Source organism: Sphaeramia orbicularis, chromosome 4, assembly GCF_902148855.1.
Source record: "Sphaeramia orbicularis chromosome 4, fSphaOr1.1, whole genome shotgun sequence".
Classification (NCBI taxonomy): Eukaryota; Metazoa; Chordata; class Actinopteri; order Kurtiformes; family Apogonidae; genus Sphaeramia; species Sphaeramia orbicularis.
Genome location: NC_043960.1, coordinates 3,243,609 through 3,264,212, shown reverse-complemented (window position 1 = coordinate 3,264,212; position 20,604 = coordinate 3,243,609). Strand labels below are relative to the sequence as shown.

The 20,604-nt window shown below is 35.1% G+C and overlaps 2 protein-coding genes across 2 annotated transcripts in view; both read left to right on the top strand.

Annotated features, from left to right (window-relative positions):
- The first annotated feature begins 5,346 nt into the window (after positions 1 to 5,346).
- ndufa7 (NADH:ubiquinone oxidoreductase subunit A7) lies at positions 5,347 to 12,152 on the top strand. The gene is made up of 4 exons (XM_030131337.1): positions 5,347 to 5,439; positions 5,689 to 5,738; positions 8,806 to 8,943; positions 11,926 to 12,152. Exons 1-4 carry the CDS (start codon positions 5,389 to 5,391, stop codon positions 12,014 to 12,016), a joined length of 330 nt encoding a protein of 109 aa, XP_029987197.1. The 5' UTR covers positions 5,347 to 5,388; the 3' UTR covers positions 12,017 to 12,152.
- Positions 12,153 to 15,672: 3,520 nt separating this feature from the next.
- LOC115418151 (low-density lipoprotein receptor-like) overlaps positions 15,673 to 20,604 on the top strand; it is a 90,023-nt gene continuing 85,091 nt past the window's right edge. Inside the window, exons 1-2 of the mRNA XM_030132525.1 lie at positions 15,673 to 15,752; positions 19,777 to 19,911. Of these exons, the coding sequence (XP_029988385.1) occupies positions 15,692 to 15,752; positions 19,777 to 19,911 (196 nt within the window). The 5' untranslated portion in view covers positions 15,673 to 15,691. The remainder of the gene's footprint in view (positions 15,753 to 19,776; positions 19,912 to 20,604) is intronic.

Genomic DNA, 20,604 nt, shown 5'->3' with positions numbered 1-20,604 from the left:
TTCTCTTATATTGTCACAACTGAGACAAAAATCGTGTTCAGTATGAGTAGTTTTGATGCAAAATGTTGGTGCTTCATTATTTGTTACATCCCCGCTGTGTAAGAACATTAACCCTGAAATGAGCTAAATGTCCGTAAACCGTTGGCTGATGTGTCATGTTCTAGATCGACTGTGTGTAAAGTCCTAAAGGTCGCTCATTTAATCTGCTTTACTTTTTTCACTCTTTATGAAAAGCTGCAGAAAAATGCAAACCTGGATTTTTTCTGTTTTCAAACAGACTTGTTGTTCACTAACCATGAACCCTGACTGTCTAAAAAACAAATTCCACTTAAGATATTAACAGTCAAGGATGTCAAAATCGTTTTAGTTTAAGTTCCACATACAGACAAATTCAATCTCATGTGGGTCAGACCTGTAAAATACTCTCATTATAACCTATAAATAATGACAACTCCAGATTTTTTCCTTGGCTTTAGTGTAAAAAAAGTGAAATTACATGAAAATTTTTACATTTCTAAACTATTCTTTCACAAAAAATGTGAATAACCTGAGAAAATATGAACAACACAAAATGTCTTAAGAGAAATAAGTGCAATTTTAATAATATTCTGCCTGATACTAAATGTTTTTTAATATTTGTAGATCCACTGTGATCTGCACATTGTAATGTACATGTGGAAATGATCAACTGAGGCAGAATATTTAAAAAAAAAAAAAATTGCATTTGTTTTTCAAGAAATTTAAGTTTGTTCATGTTATTCACATTTATTAACCCTTTCATGCACGAATTATGAGAACCTTAATCAAAATTTTTTCCTGAGTGTTCTTATTCCTCTTTAGACATGAAAAAAACAATACAATTGAAAATTTTCTTCTGAAAAATAAATAAATAATAAATAAATAAAAATTATTTAAAAAATTACAAAAAAAAAAACCATACAAAAAAATAATGAAAAAAAAAAATTCTTATGAACCTATTTTTCATGAAGTTGCAAAAATATCCACTCAGCTGGACACCAGATGTTTAATTTTTGACGCACAGAAACATGTATTTACTGATAAATTGTGTGAAAACTATGGGGAGGGCTTGTGATTCTGGGGGTTTATGCTTGGGAGAGATCTACATAATGTTACCTATTCATGTCAGAAAAGATATGTAGTGTCTTAAAACTTTAATAAAGGTATGTGTAAAAAAAACAAAACAAAAAAACAACAAAAAGAACAACAAAATCCATGAATATACAAGAGAACAGCTGTAGAAGAGCTGTCCACTGGAGTGACCACTGCATGAAAGGGTTAAAGGATACTTTGTAGATGTAAACACTTTCATAGTATAATTTTACTTTTTTTTTTTTTATCATTTTACTGGTCCATCTCATAGATCATACTGGGAGGGTTTGGCCCTTGACCTAAAATTATTTTGACCCCCCTGTTCTAGATAAAAAAACACAGATTGGTCAGATTTTGTCTATGGTGGTCCTGTCTGTGAATTCATCAGAATCCTTTTCATACATGTGGAATCTGTCAGTGCTAATGTTCCAAACACACTGAGGAGGTCGTTAACGTTCCATGATACCGGTCCAGTGTCGTCGAAGCCATATCTGTAAACACACAAACGTCTGTAGAAGTCCTTTGTGTTGATATTCTGAGCTCAGAGTGAAGATGTTCTGTTTGTTTTGTACTCTCTGGTGATCTTGATTTCATGTCGTACACCAAAAAAACAAAGAAAAAAACAAAACAAATCAAAGTTCAGGATGTTTTTGTATCATGTTTGTGGAGGCGAGTGTTTTCCTGCATGGCTCTACATCCTGCTGTACCAACGTGTGTTATTTTTAATTAAAAGCATGCAGTGTGCAGCGAGAGATCTGGAAGGAAGCAGCTTTTACTCGAAAACGCATCCACGCAACCTTGAAATCAACGTGGTTAATGTGTGTTTCCTGAGTTGTTGTTTTTTTTTTAAACAGTAGATTTCTTCTCTTTTTTTTTTTTTTTCCATGAGCATGTACGAAACACCGCGCCTAAATGACCTGTTCCCACTTAATTTACTGTGTAGTGATGTTTACATGGAAGAATAAGTGCACTAATGTATTTTTACATGAGTTTTGTACCGTAATTGAATGTTGCTGGTGAACTAAAAACAACAAAGGGACATCTTTACGTCAAATCCCAGGGCTTCTTTGAACACATTTGTCTTTGTATTGTACAAATATTGATGTATATTTTGATACCGAGCCTGCGTTTACTTCCAAATGTGTTGAAGGACACGGTAAAGCACATTGAAATCTTGTTGTGACAGGACTTTAGGAGGCCTGACTTGAGGGAACGGGTGTCTGGATAAGCTGTTTTTGTTTTGTTTTTTGTTGTATTTTTACAAAACACCTTGTTGGGGTGTAGAAGAGTGTTTCTCATCCAGCGCAGATTGGATGGACTTGATGTTTTTTCCACTACACAGTGCAGTTTTTGTCCCTTTTGACAGTGGCTGTTGCTGCCTTTTGTACCGGCTTTCACCTCCGTAGTGTCTCTGTTCGATCTCTGATGAATCCCATCAGCAAATGGCTCAGTTATTTTTGCAGATGTTTACACTGAACAAACATGAGATGTACTGTAACAACATTTTCTATCCTGTGGCTGAATATGATGAACTTACCTTCTTTGATACTGCAGTCAGAAGTTGAATATCTGTTCTTTTGAAACGCTTCTGGAGGAGGAATATGTTAGCACCGAGCTGAAAGACACAATTATTTACTGAGTTTTACAGAAACCTGGTGATTCAGACGCGTTTGTACACAAAAAGGGTCCCACACTACGTACACCATGTGACCTTTTTTCTGAATAACCTGGTGTTTGTTGTTATCGTTCACATGGTTTCACATCTGAGCCGTCTCTGAACAGCAGCGTCTGTAAAAACCTAAACCCTGAGCCGGTGTTGACGTTCCTCCTTCAGAGCGGGTCGTCGTACATGTGCATGTGTTCGACCGTGGACACGTCTGTTCGGTGCATGCTGCATGACACAAGCACACATCTGTTAAACTTGACTGCATGGTATACCGGCGTGTTGCCCTGTACTGTGTTCTCTTGTGAACCGAATAAAATTTGTATTTCCCTTTGACTCGTTGGATCAGACTCAGAGATTTTACTGAATATGTAAGAAAAAATACTGGATTTTTATATCCCAGCTCAATAACAATGAAAAAATGACCAATGAATACTCATGGAAATAAAAATTCTTGAACGTTTGCTTATTTTTAAGATTAATATTGTTCAAATTATAGGATTAAGTTTTAAATCATTAGACTGAAAAATTATGTTTGATTACTGAATAAATCAAGGCAAGATATCAGTAGTGATTAGTAAAGTTTAAAAACCAAATCTATTTTTAAAAGTTAATACTTGTTAGATTTACATGAATGGTTTTAATTCATTGTATTCATTTTTCATTCAATAGGAAAGCAGTACAGAGTAGATGCCGAGTTATAAAACATAAAATATGGTTTTAAAAGTTAAAACTTAATATTTATTAAATATTAAAGTAGATTTATTGATTCCCCAGATATTTCTTTTAAATCCTTGGACAAAATGTTGGATTTACTTGAACAGTTTTTATTCATTTTTTATTAAATAAAGAACTTATCAATGTTTAATTAAACTGAGACAGTATTATGTAAAACAAAAAAAATTGATTAAATTAGGAGCAAATTCAAACTGGTTAAAATGACAAATATGTTAAATTCAGCTTAATATTTGTTAACAATATTTTCATATAAATAATTAAGCTAATAAAAATTTCTATTAAATCTATGGACAGGTGGCTTTTACTTTACTCTTCATGATCTATATCACTATTATTTTTTATTTATATATTTTTTTACTTTGCAATGCAATCAGTGCTCACATTCTAAATATTTATGGGGTTGCATCTCTTCAATCTATGCATATGTTTGACTTTAACATGTAGTGAAAATGATCTAATAAACGTGTTTAAGCCAAGGATAAATACCTCAAGTAACTTAAATAGGTAGCAGAAGAAAAATACTTACACTACACTGAAAATACCTGCTTATATATTATGAATCAGAGGTCTGGAAGAGCCAGAAAACCTTAGTGCAGTGGTTCTCAACCTTTTTCAGTCATATACCCCCTGTGAAATATTTTTTCAGCCAAGTACCCCCTAACCAGCACAAAGCATTTTGGATTGAAAAAAATGACTTCAAACAGAGCGCACAAAGATTTGTGCACATAAAAATAATTATCAACATAAAGTGTCCTCCTTTGGGATCATAGTAAAGATCTGTTCTCAAAAAGAAATCATTAACTTAACCCTTTCATGCATGAATTATAAGAACCTTAATCAAGATTTTTTTTCCTCAGTGTTTTTATTCCTCTTTAAGCATGAAAAAAAATAATGCAATTGATTTTTCATAAACCTATTTTTCAAAAATGTCCTCTCAGCTGAAAACGATGTTAATTTTAGACGCAAAGAATCATGTGTTTACTTATTTACTGTGAGAAAATGATGAAATAAAAACATTTTTAATGCTGCTAATCTGATATTTTCTCACATTTTAACAAACCCACATGGATATAATATACAAAAAAAAAAAACATACACAAACAAACAAAACAAAACTGTTAATTACAATCTAATAACAATTAGCATTAGCATGTAACTTTGCATAAACAGCAAAGTTACAGTAATGGCATGAATGTCAGTGTATTATGGGATGGTGCATGAGCGTCCACTCTGTCAGCTGATATGGAACTAAAATAACATTCTTTATTCTTCTATTTTGGTCTTAATTATTCTTCTGTACAGCACTTTGGTCCACTGTGGCTGTTTTAAAGTGCTTTACAAATAAAGTTGGATTGGATAAATATGCATGATCCCTATTAAATAAACTGATAAATAATACAAAATAAATAAATAGAACAGCTGTCCACTGTGGTGACCACTATGCATGAAAGCGTTTATTTTAAATAAAAGCAGAAACTGCTAAAAAAAAAAAAAAAATTATCATCTTCAAATATCTATTTAATAATTCAGAAGAAGACTGACGACATTACCAGCTGTCACCACTGAACACTCATTGTTTTGCTGAACTGAGTGTTTTTGCGTTCAGTCACACACTTGGGTTTGTGCTTGGCTGAGGAGCTTTGTCATTCTTGGTGGCAGGGAGGCAACCGCTGTGATCAAGCTCTTTATTTTTAAAGGGTTTTTGCATGGATGCTACTTTTTAAATATATTTTAAAATGTCACGCACCCCCATTAGAGAACCACTGCCTTAGTGTGTAATGCTGCAGTTCTCCTTGTGGCCAACAGGTGTCAGTACGGAAGTGACATGAGTGTCATTAAACCACAGAAGAAGAACCGTGTCCTTCACAACAGCCAACATGGCGACCGCTACTAAAATCATCCAGAGGCTCCGAAATTTGTTATCAGGGGTGAGTAAAACATACCTTCGATCTATTTCAAGCTACATGACACTAATGTGACATAAAGTAAATACGGTGTTTGTCGGCGGGTTTAATGTAAAAATGCAGCCAGTATCAGCAGTTAGCTAGCGTTTAACAGCTAGCCGGACAAGCTAGTTTAGTTAGCTCCACTGAACCTGTGTGTGCATGGTGTTTAATAAGAGTCTGTGTGGTTTTACAGCAGCTAAATGTTTCATTCATTCGGTTTCTGATTTCCAGCATGACCTGCAAGGCAAACTGCAGCTGCGATACGAGGAGATAGCCAAGAGGTGAGTGGAAATACACCTTAGACCAGGGTCAGCAACCCTGGTCCTAGAGAGCCACTATCCTGCATGTTTTAGATGTATCCCCCTTCCAACACACCTGATTCAAATGATAAGCCTATCATCAAGCTCTGCAGAAGCCTGATAATGACCATCAGGTGTGCTGGAAGAGGGAAACATCTAAAACATGCAGGATAGTGGCTCTGTAGGACCAGAGTTGCTGACCCCTGCCTTAGACAGACAGCGAGCTCATGGTCATGTTAAATAAAGTCACTGAAGTAAATAAAGTCACGGCTTTTAAGTCTGTTGTCTGTTCCATTAGCTCTGTCAGTTATCGAAAAGGACAGTAAAGAAGAATCTTTAAGAGGGAAAGACAGTGCCACTTTAAAATGTCACCAATAAACCCTGAAAGACCTAAACATCCATCAGTGACCTAAACTATCTACTGATATCTGCCAATCCATGTAAATAACTGGTGTAAAATCCAGTTTGTCATCTTTTCATGGTCATCACATCACACAGCTCTTGTTGACCTGGGTTCCTTATCACATTTGGTTAAACCGGTCATGTCAAATTTGGGTGTTAAAATGGGCCCAAATCTTCAACTTGACAAATTAGGGGTGTGATCAAGTCCAGTTTCTTTCACTTAAGACAGCTGCAAAAGTAAAGTCTGTTCTGCCCAGGGATCTGTTTGAAACTGTGATCCATGCTTTTGTAAGTACTAGACTTGACTATTGTAATGAACTTAATGCAGGTTGAGTGAAAATGCACTTTCCCGACTGCAGCTGGTCCAAAATGCTGCAGTTCGGCTTTTAACAGGGACACAAACATGAACATATTTGACCAGTTTGAGCTTCACTCCATTGGTTGCCAGTGCGTTTTAGAGTTGATTGTAAAATTCTTCTATTTGTTTTTAAATGTTTGAATGGCCTTGCCCCCTCCTACCTGTCTGACCTGATCCACCCCTGCGCCCCCCCCTCGTGCTCTCAGGTCAGATCAGCTGCAGCTTGTGGTTCCAAAACTAAACAGAAGCTTGGTGTGGACCGTGCCTTTTCTGTTGTCGCCCCAAAGTTGTGGAACCAGTTGCCCTTAGATGTTTGACAGGCTCAGTCTCTACCTGTCTTTAAATCACGTCTAAAAACACATTTTTTCTCATTGGCTTTAAATCAATGAGTGACATATCTGTTTTTTATGCTGTTTTTATCAGATTTTAATGTGTCTTTGTTTTTATGATGGTTGTATTGTGTTGTTCTTAGCCCGCTTTACACCCTGTGTTATCACTAGTTTTACTTATTTACTTATTTAATCCCTTGTTTTATGTTTGATGTACGGCACTTTGGCCAGCTGTAAAGTTCTTAAAGTACATTATAAATAAAGTTGGTATGGTATGGTATCAGATATGACCCATTTGGACGTTCAGAGGCTCCATAGTGAACGTAGAAACACTGTCATCTTCTACAACACTGACTCACCAGTAAAACCCATGGAGTTTAATAAATGACAGTGGATGGACACGCTTGATTTGCTGCAAAGTCACTTTTTCTTCAGTTTTCTCTGTTTTGATATAATAACCTTTGTATTAACTCTGAGCATTTATGAAAATCTAAATCAGGGCTGTCAAACGCATTTTAGTTCAGTTCCACATTCAGCTAAATTTGATCTGAAATGGGCCAGACCAGTAAAATAATAACAGAATAATATATAAATAATGTCAACTCCAAACTTTTCTTTATGTTTTAGAGCAAAAAAAGTTCATTTACATTATGAACAGGTTTACATCCACAAACTATCCTCTCAAAACATGTGAATAACATGAACAAACTGAAAAAAATAAGTGTAATTTTAACAATATTAAGCCTCAGTTTGTCATTTACACGTGTACATTTTAACTTACCAATCACAGTGGATCTTCAAATACACAAAACATTTTGTAACAGGCAGAATATTGTTAAAATTGTACTTGCTTCTCTTAAGACATTTCGGGTTTTTCGCATTTTTTGCTAAATTATACTTTGTTTTAGTGTAAATACATGAAAATATTTACATTTACAAAGAGAAACATTTGAAGTGTATTTTTATGTTATTATGACAATATTTGACTGATCTGACCCACTTGAGATTGAATTGGTCTGAATGAGGAACCTGAACTAAAGGATTGTTCATATCTTCAGTGTAATTTTTGCATTTCACAAATTCATCCCAAGTGTCGGACTGGACCCTTTGGCGGGCCGGATTTGGCCCCCGGACCACATGTTTGACCCCTGTGATCTACATGGTCAGTAAATTAAATTTAGGAAATGACATGATTTTCACCAAAAAATGCAACATGAAGAAGACAATAGTTTATTAAATAGTGATAAATCACTCATTAAAAGTTCAATATGTAGAAAATTCCTGTGGAAGTTGCTACAGATTAGCTTTAGTTCTTTTAGGCCATAACCAACTGGATTATCAAGTCAACATAATATTAAATACCTATTTGCATTTAAATGAAAAATTGTATTATTCACCCAAAACAGCTCTTGGTACCCCTTTAAAGATCAAGTATTCACATTTGTAAACAGACGTGGACCGGTTATATCGGCTGCCTAAATTTTATTCACCCTGACTTTTTTTTTTTTAATGTCATGTTTGATAATAAACCTGTTTTTGTTGGATTTGTGCCATTCAACATTTCCTAAAACTGTCAGATGTTATAACAGGCAACAGGATGTGATGATATGACAAAATGCTAAATATTAAAACAGATGAATCTATCCCAAAAGATGCCATTTGTTAGATTATTTTCCATTATGAATATCCCCCTCCTTGTTGAGTCACTTTATTACTGATTGAAATCCAGGCAGTTGTGTCATGAGCAGCGAAGACTTCTGCTTATTATATTATCAAGTAGTTAATTGTAGTTTCAAAAGTAAATTTGTTTCAAGTAAAATAAAAACTACCCACAGAAACTCATGCATCTGCTTTAACATCATTTGCTGTGAACGACTGGTCTGAACCTTTTTTCTGACGCTCTAATGCTTTGTGGGTCAGAACAGATCACATGTATTCATCTCATTATTCTTTCTTCCAGGACACAGCCTCCACCTAAACTGGCAGTTGGTCCCAGCCACAAGTTCGCTGACAACTATTACTTCACCAGAGACGGACGCAGAGAGTCGACGCCGGCCACCGTCGTCATGTCGACGCAGAAGGCCATCGCTGCCGGCAGGTACGTGACTGCGCCTGTTTTAATGTGCAGTACTTTAATAATCAGATCAGAGACGTTTTAACCAGGTTAGTGTGAGTCTGATTATGAATGCTGGGTTTGTCTGTAATGCAGAGGTGTCAAACATGCGGTCCGGGGCCAAACATGGCCCTCCAAAGGCTTCAATCTGGTCCACAGGATGAATTTCCAAAGTTGTATTGATCATAAAGTTGCATTCATATTAGTGCTGCCAAACAACTAAAATTTTTAATCAGATTAATCACAGGGTTGCTGTGGATTAATTTTGATTTATCCCGATTAAATATCATTTTTTTCTAATCTATATTAATCACGTTTCATTTTGCATCAGCGAACAGACTCAAGGAAGAAGAGAATATACGTGCACTTAACCTGTTTGTCATGAGCTGGGTGACGTGTTAGCCAGAGTGCTAGCAGGACCCTCGACTAAGATTTCACGTAAATGTGGTATTTTAACCTGAAGTGCTTCAGTGAAAAGAAAGCTCCTTCCTGCAGAGTGTGTAGAATACTTTGTCGGTCAGCTGTTTGTCTTGGGTTTTTTAGACTCAAATTTTCAACCAATCCAAATTTATGTATAAAGCACTTTAAAACAACCACAGTGGACCAAAGTGCTGTACAGAAGAAGAGAAGCACAGCGAATAAAATGAATCAAAGCATTAAGATGCAACAAAATCAAATAAATAAAACAAGTTAAAATATAAAAACATAAACAAAATATCAACATTGTAAATTTCCATCCAGAGGGCCAGCGTGCTGTTTAGCGTCTTCCATCTTTATGGGTTGGTTCTGCTGCCTGTCACTACCGGATCAGCTGACCATTTGTTCATGCGTGACGCTAACTGCACTTGGACAAACTGACTCAGATGTGTTCAGAGTCATTCTGCGCTGCAGATGGGTTAATCATGTAAAAGATTTTTAATCAGATTAACTATGATGATGGATTAATCCATGTCAAAGCATAAATTTTGACAGCCCTAGTAGTTATAAAAATATTTATATAAATAAAGAATTAGAATTAAAAATTTAATATTTGCATATTTATATCTTCAAAATATGTGATGTTTTACATTTTTACTGTATTCTATCATTTTTCCATTGTAGGCCGATGCATGAAAGACACTGAAGTACAGAAATAGACACTGTGAGACTTTAGGATCTGTGTGGAGGAGCCGTACAGTCACTGAATAAACTGGAAACAAATGCATTTCCTGTTGACGACGTGTAGAGCAGAACAAGACACTGGTGTTCACCACAGTGTCTCATAAATCAGTACTGAGTTATTTCTGCGGGTGCTTTTATTTGGGGGAAAACGAGCACTTAACTGTATTTGTTTGTGCCACAGTGTGGTTGTACTTAATGGGGGGGGGGTTCCATCCAAATGTTTCGGAAATTTTTACTGATTTTCTAAAGAAAAAAACCCAAAACATAAATGTCAATAGAAAATGCAGATGCAGGTGCATTTCCATCCACTCATGTTGTGAGTATTATCGTCATGGTTTGACCCAAATACAGTTTAATAAATACACTTCTGTGTAAAAGTCTTTTTCCACCTTTATCTGTGTTGATTTCTGGGTTGAAATGATGATGCATGTTTATTTCTCATTCTCTTTTCTTTAAAGACAACAAGAAAATACACAAAATACTCAAAAAACTAAACTAAATATGTTGTAAAGGTTAAAGACACTGTTTAGTTTGACCTCTGACCCCATGACAAGAAGCAGCATAAACATATAGAAACATCTGACATGAGTTGAATCAAACCTGACTATTTTGTTTTTGCTCATTTGGTTCATGATGTTGTCCATTTTGTTTATTTTGTTAATTTTTTTTTTCCATTTTTTTTCCTGTTTTTGTCCTTTTTGTTTCATTTTTGTTCATTTTGGTTTTTGGTTATTTTGATCATTTTTCTTCATTGTGTTTATTTTGGTCATATTGGGATTTTGTCTTTTCATTTTTGCTCCATTTTGATCAGTTTTATTCAGTTTGTTACTGGTATAAAACATGAGAAAACTAGAAAAGCGCAGACCCCCACCAAGGCAGATCAGTACCCCCCCCCCACCCCCCCGATCACCACCAAAATTTAATCATTTGTTCCTTGTGCCAGTATCAACATTTCCTGACATTTTCATCCAAATCCGTCCATAACTTTTGGAGTTATCTTGCACACACACAGACAGACAGACAGCGGTAAAAACAGCACCTCTTTGGCGGAGGTCATTAATGCCATAAATGTCCTATTGTCTGAATAGAAGCCTTAAATACATGTTAAATGCAAAGGGAGGTCACACTGAATATGACCATGGACATTTTTTGCTTACTTTGTTAGTTTATGTTAATTTTTGTACATTTTGTTAATTAATTTGACTTTTTGTTTGTTCACTTTCTCAACTATGTAGGCTTTTTTCTATTTCTGATCATTTTATTGACTGTTCTGTTCATTTTCTTTTTGCTAATTTAATTTTTTTCTTCATTTCTGTTAATTTTTTTTTCATATTAACTAACTTTGTTCTTTGGTCAGTCACCAGCCTGGATCATTAATCACTGTTTTTATTATTATTATTATAATTAATAATAATAATAATTATTATTATTATTATTATTATTATTATTATTATTATTATTGTTATTTATTAGTATCATTATGTTACTTTACCTTTTTTACATCATGTGCTGCTCTGTCCATCTGACTGGTTAATATCAACTCTAAAAATGAGAAAAGAACACTAGGTTATTTACTACCTTATTTATAAAAACAGGAAATGTTATTGAGTTGTATTATTATTATTATTATTATTATTATTTCTTAGTTCATCTCAAGGCAGTGTTGCCAGTTTTACACCAGACTTGGATTTCTCCTACAGATCTGTGTTCCAAATGTCTGTTAATTATTACTAATCATTATTTTTGTCTTGGAAACATAAGTCTACCAGCTAACACATACTCTCTCTGACACTGTGACTCCTGCAGCCAATCTGCCGACGTCCCAGCGAAGCTTCCTGTGACGCCAGGGCCTGTTTATAAGGAGCCGCCACTGTCCACAGACCAACCGTACCTCTGAAGATCTGGACCAGGACCGGGTCTAGGACCAGAACCAGAACCAGGACGAAGCCTCTCCTCATTTCACTGCTGCATTGCTCGCTGGTTGTATCCTGTACAATAGAACATGTGAATAAAATGTGTTATATGTTAATGTATTTTGTGTTTGTTCATTTTTACAAACTGGTCAAACACATGATGATGAAGATTCAGCTTCTGTTTCTAGATTGAACAGTTCGCTTCAGTTTAGAATCAGAATACTTTAGTAATCCCAGAGGGAGTTGCTGTGTGTTACAGCTGCTTCATACAAGTGTAATAAAAAAATAGAAAAGAAATTATCACCACATAAAAACTATTCAATTCAACTTTATTTATAGAGCACATTTCATGCACAAGGCAAGTTTAACCCTAACCCTGTTATTTATGGTCAGAACATGTACTTTTAAAACCATTGTAAAAAAAACAAAAAAAAAAACCAATGCAGTAATAATGGATTAGATTTATATAGCACTTTTCCATGAACACATAGTCAAAGCGCGTACAGTGGATCCATTACACAGGTCAACAACAAATGTATTGTTTCAGTTTTTTGAGCTGATTTAGGATCATTTTGGTGCTGAATCCAAAAATCACATTCATTTTGCTCGATCAGGTCAACTTTCTGAACTCTGCTACATATTGGCTTTTGAACATTTTTGCTTACATTTATGGGCATTTTCACATCATATACAAAATTCTCTCATATTTCTTGCTATAAATGAGTTCTGAAGATTTTACTTTTGCCAATTTATGATTAATGTTTTTTTTAATATTACAGGTGAATGAAATGGCTTCGACTAGAAGATCTTGCAAAAATAAGCCTGACGTATTCTGCTACATCTGTGGTGAATACACCATTGTACCTAACAGGAGTCAAGTCACAAGTTTCATAAGTGTGCTTACCAATCTTATTTTGGTATTAATTATTATATTTTGTGAGAAGATCAAATTTTTCAAAATCAAATTAGCAAAAAAACCTGACCTGACCTGAGAAAAACAGATGTCATTTTTGGATTTAGCGGTGCAAAATGGTCCCAATTCAGTTGAAAAAACCTCGACAACTTGCAAAAAACATTTTTTTGTAACCCAGTGTTATTCATTCGCTCTCACATTCTCCCTCTGGTGGAGGTAAACTACATCTGTATCCACAGCTGTCCTGGGGGGGGGGGGGGGGGGGGGGCAGACTGACAGAAGCGTGGCTGCCAGTCTGCACCTTCGGCTCCTCTGAACATTCATACACCAGTGTGAGCAGCAGCACTGGAGGCAAGGAGGGTCAAGTGTCTTGCCCAAGAGCACAACAGCACACAGAGCAGGATTCGAACCACCAACCCTTCAGTTACTGGACGTCCCACTCTACCATCTGCACCATGGCCGCCCCTGATGAAGTAAAACCAGAACATTTTGGAATTTTTGGAGGAATTTTGTGCTTTGACAGTGTAAACAAAATACATTGTAAAGACAGAAAATAAACTATTATTATAAAGAAATTTACAAAAAAAAGCATTAAATTGCGTAAAATTCACATCTTATTTTTTTGTCATTTAAGTTTTCATTAATTTTATTATATTTTCAGACATTTACAAAAAGGAAAAAAAACTAAGTAAAAAAAAGGAAAGAAAAAAAAAAAGCAACACACAACTTAAAAAGTCAGCTACAAAAAAATTCACAGCTTATTTTTTTTGTCATTTAAGTTTTTATTGATTTTATTATATTTTCAAACATTTACAAAAAGGAAAAAAACATAATAAAAAAAAGGCAAGACAAAAAACCCCAAAAACACACAACTTAAAAAGTCAGCTGCAAAAAAAATTCACAGCTTTATGAATAATGTGTGATATACAAACCTGAGCATGTCTTCTCTGTAGTTTTGTAGTTTTTTTTTTTTTTCATTTATTGGGTTAGGTTTTCCAGGATTCTGCGGACAATAAATGAACAGAACTTTGTATATATGATTAATAATATTATAATGTCCTCGGTTAAAGAGAAAACATGATTAATTTGAGAGTTGTGTGCTGTCAGAGTCTTCAGCTGATAAATGGAACCTTTATGTTGGAATCAGTAGAAGCCGCTGTGTGTTGTTTGGTTCTATGTCCTTCACATTCTGCTTCATTTCATTCAAATATTAATGAGACTAATGAGTCTCTGCTGATCCAGAGACGTGACCTTAAAAAACCTGGACCTGAACAGGTTTAATCAGAGATCGTAAACAGCTGAAGGTGAACGTGGCCTTGGAGTGAACAGCTGAAGGTGATCGACAGGAACACGTGGGATTCTGACCTTAAGACAAGTTTATGGTGAAAACTTTAAAGAATCTAAGAAAAGGAAACAACAGAAAAATCAGAGCTGCAGGTGAAGTGTTGTTTCTGTGGGTAGATGCCTCGCCCAAACTTTGAGTCTATGTTTTCAAGAATAAATTCACGTCCAAATATTCACAAATAAAATCTGCAAAAATTAAAATCCAAAATGTATAATATAAATGTACATGTTTGAAATCTAACAGGTTGAGATTAATGAGTAAATCTAAAAATAAAGTTATAAAAATATCAGTTTAAACCAACGCAATACTGTTTATAATCAGTATTCTGGTCATTTTCGTTCATTTTCATTGAATATTTAAGTTGATTTTTTTAATTAATTTTTTTGTTCAACTTGATCTGCTTTTTTTTGTAACTTTAGTAATTTAAGTTTTTGTTAACAATTAAGGCTATTTTGGGGTTTTTTTTTGTTGCCATTTTATTCACCATTTTTGGTAATTTTTTGATAAATGTGTTTATCATCATCATGCATCTTTAGTCATAAGATGTATTTAGAAAATGGAGAGTGCAGTAGAAAACATTCAGTTGAAATAAAGAATAAACAAAATGTGGCTGAATAAATGTAATCTAATAAGACACGCTCACCACAGCAACCTGTGATCTATAGCCTTTATTATTATTATTATTATTATTAATGATACTAATGTATCCTCAATTGTGACCTATTTTATTTAGTTCTTTACATATACTAGAACTGTTAGAAAAACCTACAACCTTATTTTTAATATTAATTTACCTCTTACCTTATTTTATTACCATTTATTTATTTATTTTTACCTATCTTTAGCCTATTCTGTTGTTTTCTTGCTGATGACCTATTTTGTATTTATTTTATCTATGGCTTTATTTATTTCTTTATTTTTTTAAAGCCTAGAACTTTAATTTAGTTTTACCTATAAGCATAGTATTTTTTTTAACCTATGACCTGATTTATTTATTTTCCTTAAATTTTTTTTTTTTTTTTTTTTTTGCTTTTTAACGCACAATATATATATATATATATATATATATATATATATATATATATATATATATATATATATATATATATATATATATATATTTTTTTTTTTTTTTTTTTTTTTTTTTTTTTTTTTTTTGTAACCTTTTTAACATTTTTCCCGATATTCTTAATTTCCATTTACCTTCGACTGTACTTTCATTTTTATTTTACTTTAACCTTATATTTTACCCTTAGCCTTTGTCAAACCCCTTTTTTTTCCTGTCGTCATATTCTATCTTTGACCTTTAACCTTCTTTTTTCCATCTACCTGTAGTTTGACAGATCGGGGTGTTGCGTCATCATTCCGCGCCGCTCGCTGCAGCTGTGGAGGACACGGAGCATGGGACACCTTCGTGGGTTCTTTCTGCTGGTGTTGGCGCTGACCTGGCGTCATATTTTAGGTAAGAGTTGAATTATCTCCGCTGCTGATGCTTGGCCCTTCTGTCTCCTGTTTTTATGCATAAATTAAAGGAACCTGGAAAGTTTTCGGCGGATCGGACTGAGGCTGTTTGAATGGAGTCTGTTTGGGGCTGAAGCTGGTCTGGACCGGGTTTAGTTTCAGAAAAGGACCAATATCGTCACAGAAACTTCAACTGGCACCGTGCAATTATTCTAACGCCACATACTGTATATAGTAATATTAAAAAAAGAACCATCAGGAGGCATTTAAGGTCATCCTGCTGATTTAAAATGAATATATTTACATTTAATTGAGTATTTTCTGTATTTTTATGATCATTAATATTTACCTGGGCCCCCTTTTCTGGTATTTCCTCTAAAATTAACCAGGTGCTTCTAAAAAATGTTGAAATCATATTTATTTTTAGGTCTTTTTCCTTCACTTAAACAGAGATAATAAACATTAAAAGGTCCTTCTGTATTTTAAACATGTTCTTTATTATTGTGTGTTCAGTTTTAGTGCATAGTAATGAGCTTTAACAATCAATACAAACCATGAAATTATTTAAAAGCTGTAAATATTGTTTAAGTATGTACAGGTGAAGCTAAACTGTCTCTGTCAGGTGAAGCTGCAATTTTACTTATATATGTATTTATTTATTGATTGATTGATTGAATTGTTTTTCTGAGTTAAAGTGTGTTCCTGAACTCCTTTCCTCCGTGTTCGTCCCACCTGTTCTGTTACATCCAGATCATTTCCAGGAGGTGACAGTGGAGTGAAGGGTTCAGATGTGGACAGTCATAATCTGACCATAGATCTGCTTTACAGATGATGTCATTTACATTGAATGAATAATCGTTGTCCAAGCGAAGCATAAATGAGGATGATGCTCATTTTTCAGACAGTTTTGGAACCGTTTGGATTCAGGATCAGAATAGACAGTATCCTTACACAGTCATGTCCAACAAAGTTAAGGTCCTTGGACCAAAATGCTGTGCAGTGATTTAAAATGACCAACATTTACAAGGAAAACCCACTAAAAACAATAAATACAGTTATTGAATACAGAAGAAAAAAAAGTCTGAAAATAGATATGGTGTAGGGATGGGAATCTTTAAAAATGTAACCATTCTGATTCCATTATCAGTTTTGCTCATCGATCCGATTCTCTTATCGATTCTCATTGGCTGAGGGAATAAAAGAGTACAAACAGGTGTGTTTGCATTAACTGTCTTTTATATTTCCATCTGCACAGAAAATAGAACATATACAGTATGAACTAATAAGAAGAACTGATGATGCTGGCGTGCCCGGTTCGGGGGGTGGGGTGGGGGGGTGTACAGTGAAAGTGAAACTCCAGACTCTTTACTAATTCCTCTATTGCTGCATTTCCACTATGTGGAACCAGTTCGGCTCGGCTCGTCTTGTCTCCGTTGTTGTGCACCTCATTTCCTTTCCTCTTCCTTCAGAAACTTGTATTTGAGGGGGTTGAGGGGACGTTTGTTGCCCACCCCGGAACCAGAACTGGGCCCAGATGACGACCTGGTGTTCACTCTGCCGCTACATTCACAAGCACCGCTGAGTAGAGAATCAAATACGTGACATTCCTGTAAATGAATCCCATGTGGACAAATGTTTGAGGATATACCACCCTTTGGAAGACACGGAAGCTCTGACAGTGTTCAACTGGACCTGGTGTGGTCTGTGTGGACCTGGTGTGGTCTGTTTAGACCTGGTGTGGTCTGTTTGGACCTGGTGTGGTCTGTTTGGACCTGGTGTGGTCTGTTTGGACCTGGTGTGGCCTGTTTGGACCTGGTGTGGTCTGTTTGGACCTGGTGTGGTCTGTTTGGACCTGGTGTGGTCTGTTTAGTCCGTTTCTGCCTCAGTGCCATGTTGACTACATTCTGTCCAAAACAATGCAGCGTACACATCACATCATCGCACATGCACAATGAAGGCAGACTCGATAAGCAGAATCGATAAGCAGGCAGGCAAACGATTCCAAGGAATCGAGCTACTGGGATCCAGTTCTCTAAAAGAACCGGTTCTCGATTCCCATCCCTAATATGGTGTATAACACTACAGCTGTGGTTCTCAGCCTTTCTGTTGCCAGGGCTTCTCTGAGTCTGATAAAACATTCCAGATGAAGACACACACACGAGCAGCGTTTGGAAATGTGTGTGTTTGTGTTGAAGTTTTTCTCTCAGCAGACTCAAATGCAGCTTCTTCCCAGAGGCAGTCCGACTGCTCAGCTCCATGGAACGCTGATGCACTGCTGTGCTCCTTCATATCATGCTGCTAACCGGAAACACTGCAGCTCTTATCCTGTTTTAACATGCTGCTCAGTTTAATCTTTCTGCATTATTTATGTATTATTCATCCGTTATTTATTATCAGGTTTTACTGTTATTATTTTAATATAGGACTAATTTTTATAGGAGTTTTTGCGACGTACATTGCTGGTCCTGAGCACTGATTTTGTTTCATGTATATACAGGTAATGACCAAAAATTGAACCTTGAAGTTTTTGCTGTAACAGAGTTAAGTCGTTGTAACCAGTTCACTACTTTTATTTATACACTGGAAAAAATACAGAGGTCTGGGTGATGGAGACCGCAGTAGTATGTACATCTGTGCTGCTGCCCATCACTGCATGTTGATCAGTTGATTTATATGTTGTTATTGGGCACTTACTTTACACAAACAGAACACTACAGACCGACTGTTTGTTTCACTAGATAGTTGTTTCAGTTGTTATTTTGTCATTTGAGTGTTTTTCTTACAGACATTTGCAGGTATCTCGAGGCCCCCCAGCAGCTCTCTGAGGCCCCCTAGTGGGCCGCGGCCCCCCTGTTGAGAACCATTTTACTAGAGCTTATAGCACTGTGGATGTAGTAATGCTACTGAGGCTTTGGATTTACAGCAGAAATGTTAATTATATTCCCAGGAGCAGGATTCTAGCGTTTTATGGCAGATTTGGGCGAATGTTTGTGGAGCCTAGACGTCCTTCTGCAAGAAAATATCAATTTAGAGTTTTGTAATATAATGTAATGTAGGGCCTGTTTTTTATTGTCTCATATACGTGAATCAACTGCAAACAGAACTCTGCTCCAAAATGATGTCAATGCAAGAATATGTTATAGTTGTAATACCACCAGTGGCCACTAGTTTTTGCTCCAAAAAGCTTTAAAGGAGTCATATTTGACTAAACCCACTTTTATTAGTCTTTCGTAAATTTATTTGTGTATTTGGGGACCCTAACAGTTCAAAAAGTTTGTATTTGAATATTAATATATAAAAGTTACTATATCACTATTCCGTTAGAAGGATAAAAGCTTATTTATTTAGTTTATTTATTTAATTTTATTTTTTTTATTAACATTTACTTGGTCAGAATGTCTCTGTTCTGGATAACTTCAGGTTAGCGCTGGACAATAAATCCAATGGATTTAATTATTGGAGGTTTTAGCCTCTGAAAATTATGAAAGATGCTTCATAAATGGATCATAAAACTGAGATTAGACCTTTGTGCTCGACATAAATTCTGAATGCAGCCTGTTTGCTCATATGATGTATTAACTGTGAATCTTTTTCCAGTCGTTTATGCCATAGTTTTAGTCAGAAGTGTATTTTTGGTTTTGTGTTCAGTTAATTTGACCATAAACCAATTGATTCAAATGGTAAATATTCTATAGTTTTGTAAATACTTGACTTTTTAAAAAAACATTTTTAGCCATGTTGCTCAGTTCTGCTTCAGGTTTTTAATGTGATAAATATGATGTTTCTAATGTAAAAGATGTTTTTAAAGCTAATAATAACAACAATATTGATAAAGGATTGGACTTGTATATATTCTAGGCATTCAAAGCTCAGTTTGCATCTACCTCAGGAGAAAAAGAATACAAAACTTATCAGATTTGTCTTTTTATTATCAGTGTTTTCAGTCCATCTCACAATTGAACATGACAGAATATTAATCAGAAACATTCAAACACAACTGCATTCCCTCTTCATGTTTGTGTCAGGGGCCCCAGGTCGTTCGCCGCCCGCCTGTAAGGAGCATGTGCAGTTCAGGTGCGGCGATGGGTCGTGCATCCCGAGGCTGAAAGTGTGTGACGGACAGACGCAGTGTAAGGACGGATCGGATGAACGCCACTGCGGTGAGGACGGTGTTGATGCAGAGAAGCTCCCACAGCGCTCACACACAGGGAGGAGGGTTCAGTTTCAGGGGCTTTTAATCTGGATCTGGGTTATTTGGGGTCAACATAAGGGATGGATGGATGGATGGAGAACAAAAATACACATAAATAAGCAGCCCAACAAAAAAAAGGACAAAATGATTTTAAAAAATGAAAAAAAAAAATCAGATTCATAGATGGATAATGAACAAAATTAATGAAAATCAAAAATATAAGGGACAAAATTTGTTTAAAAAATAAAATTAAATAAATAAATAAATGGTTAAATGAAATGGACGTATGGAGCGAGCAAATTAATGAAAAATGTACAAAATGAGACAAAATTGATAAAAACTGAACAAATAGGGCACAAAAATGAGCAAAAATAAGCAGCATAATGAACAAAAAGGACAAAATATTTTAAAAAATGGAAAAAAAAAAAATCAGATTCATATATGGATAATTAAAATTAATGAAAATCAAAAATATATGTAACCATTTGTAAAAATAAATAAATATATATATATATATTTTTAAAAAAAATGGTTAAATGAAATGGACATACACAGCAAGCAGATTAATGAAAAATTAAGATGTGACAAAATTAATAAAAATTGAACAAAATGGGCACAAAAATGAACAAACATAAATAAGCAGCACAACGAACAAAAAGGG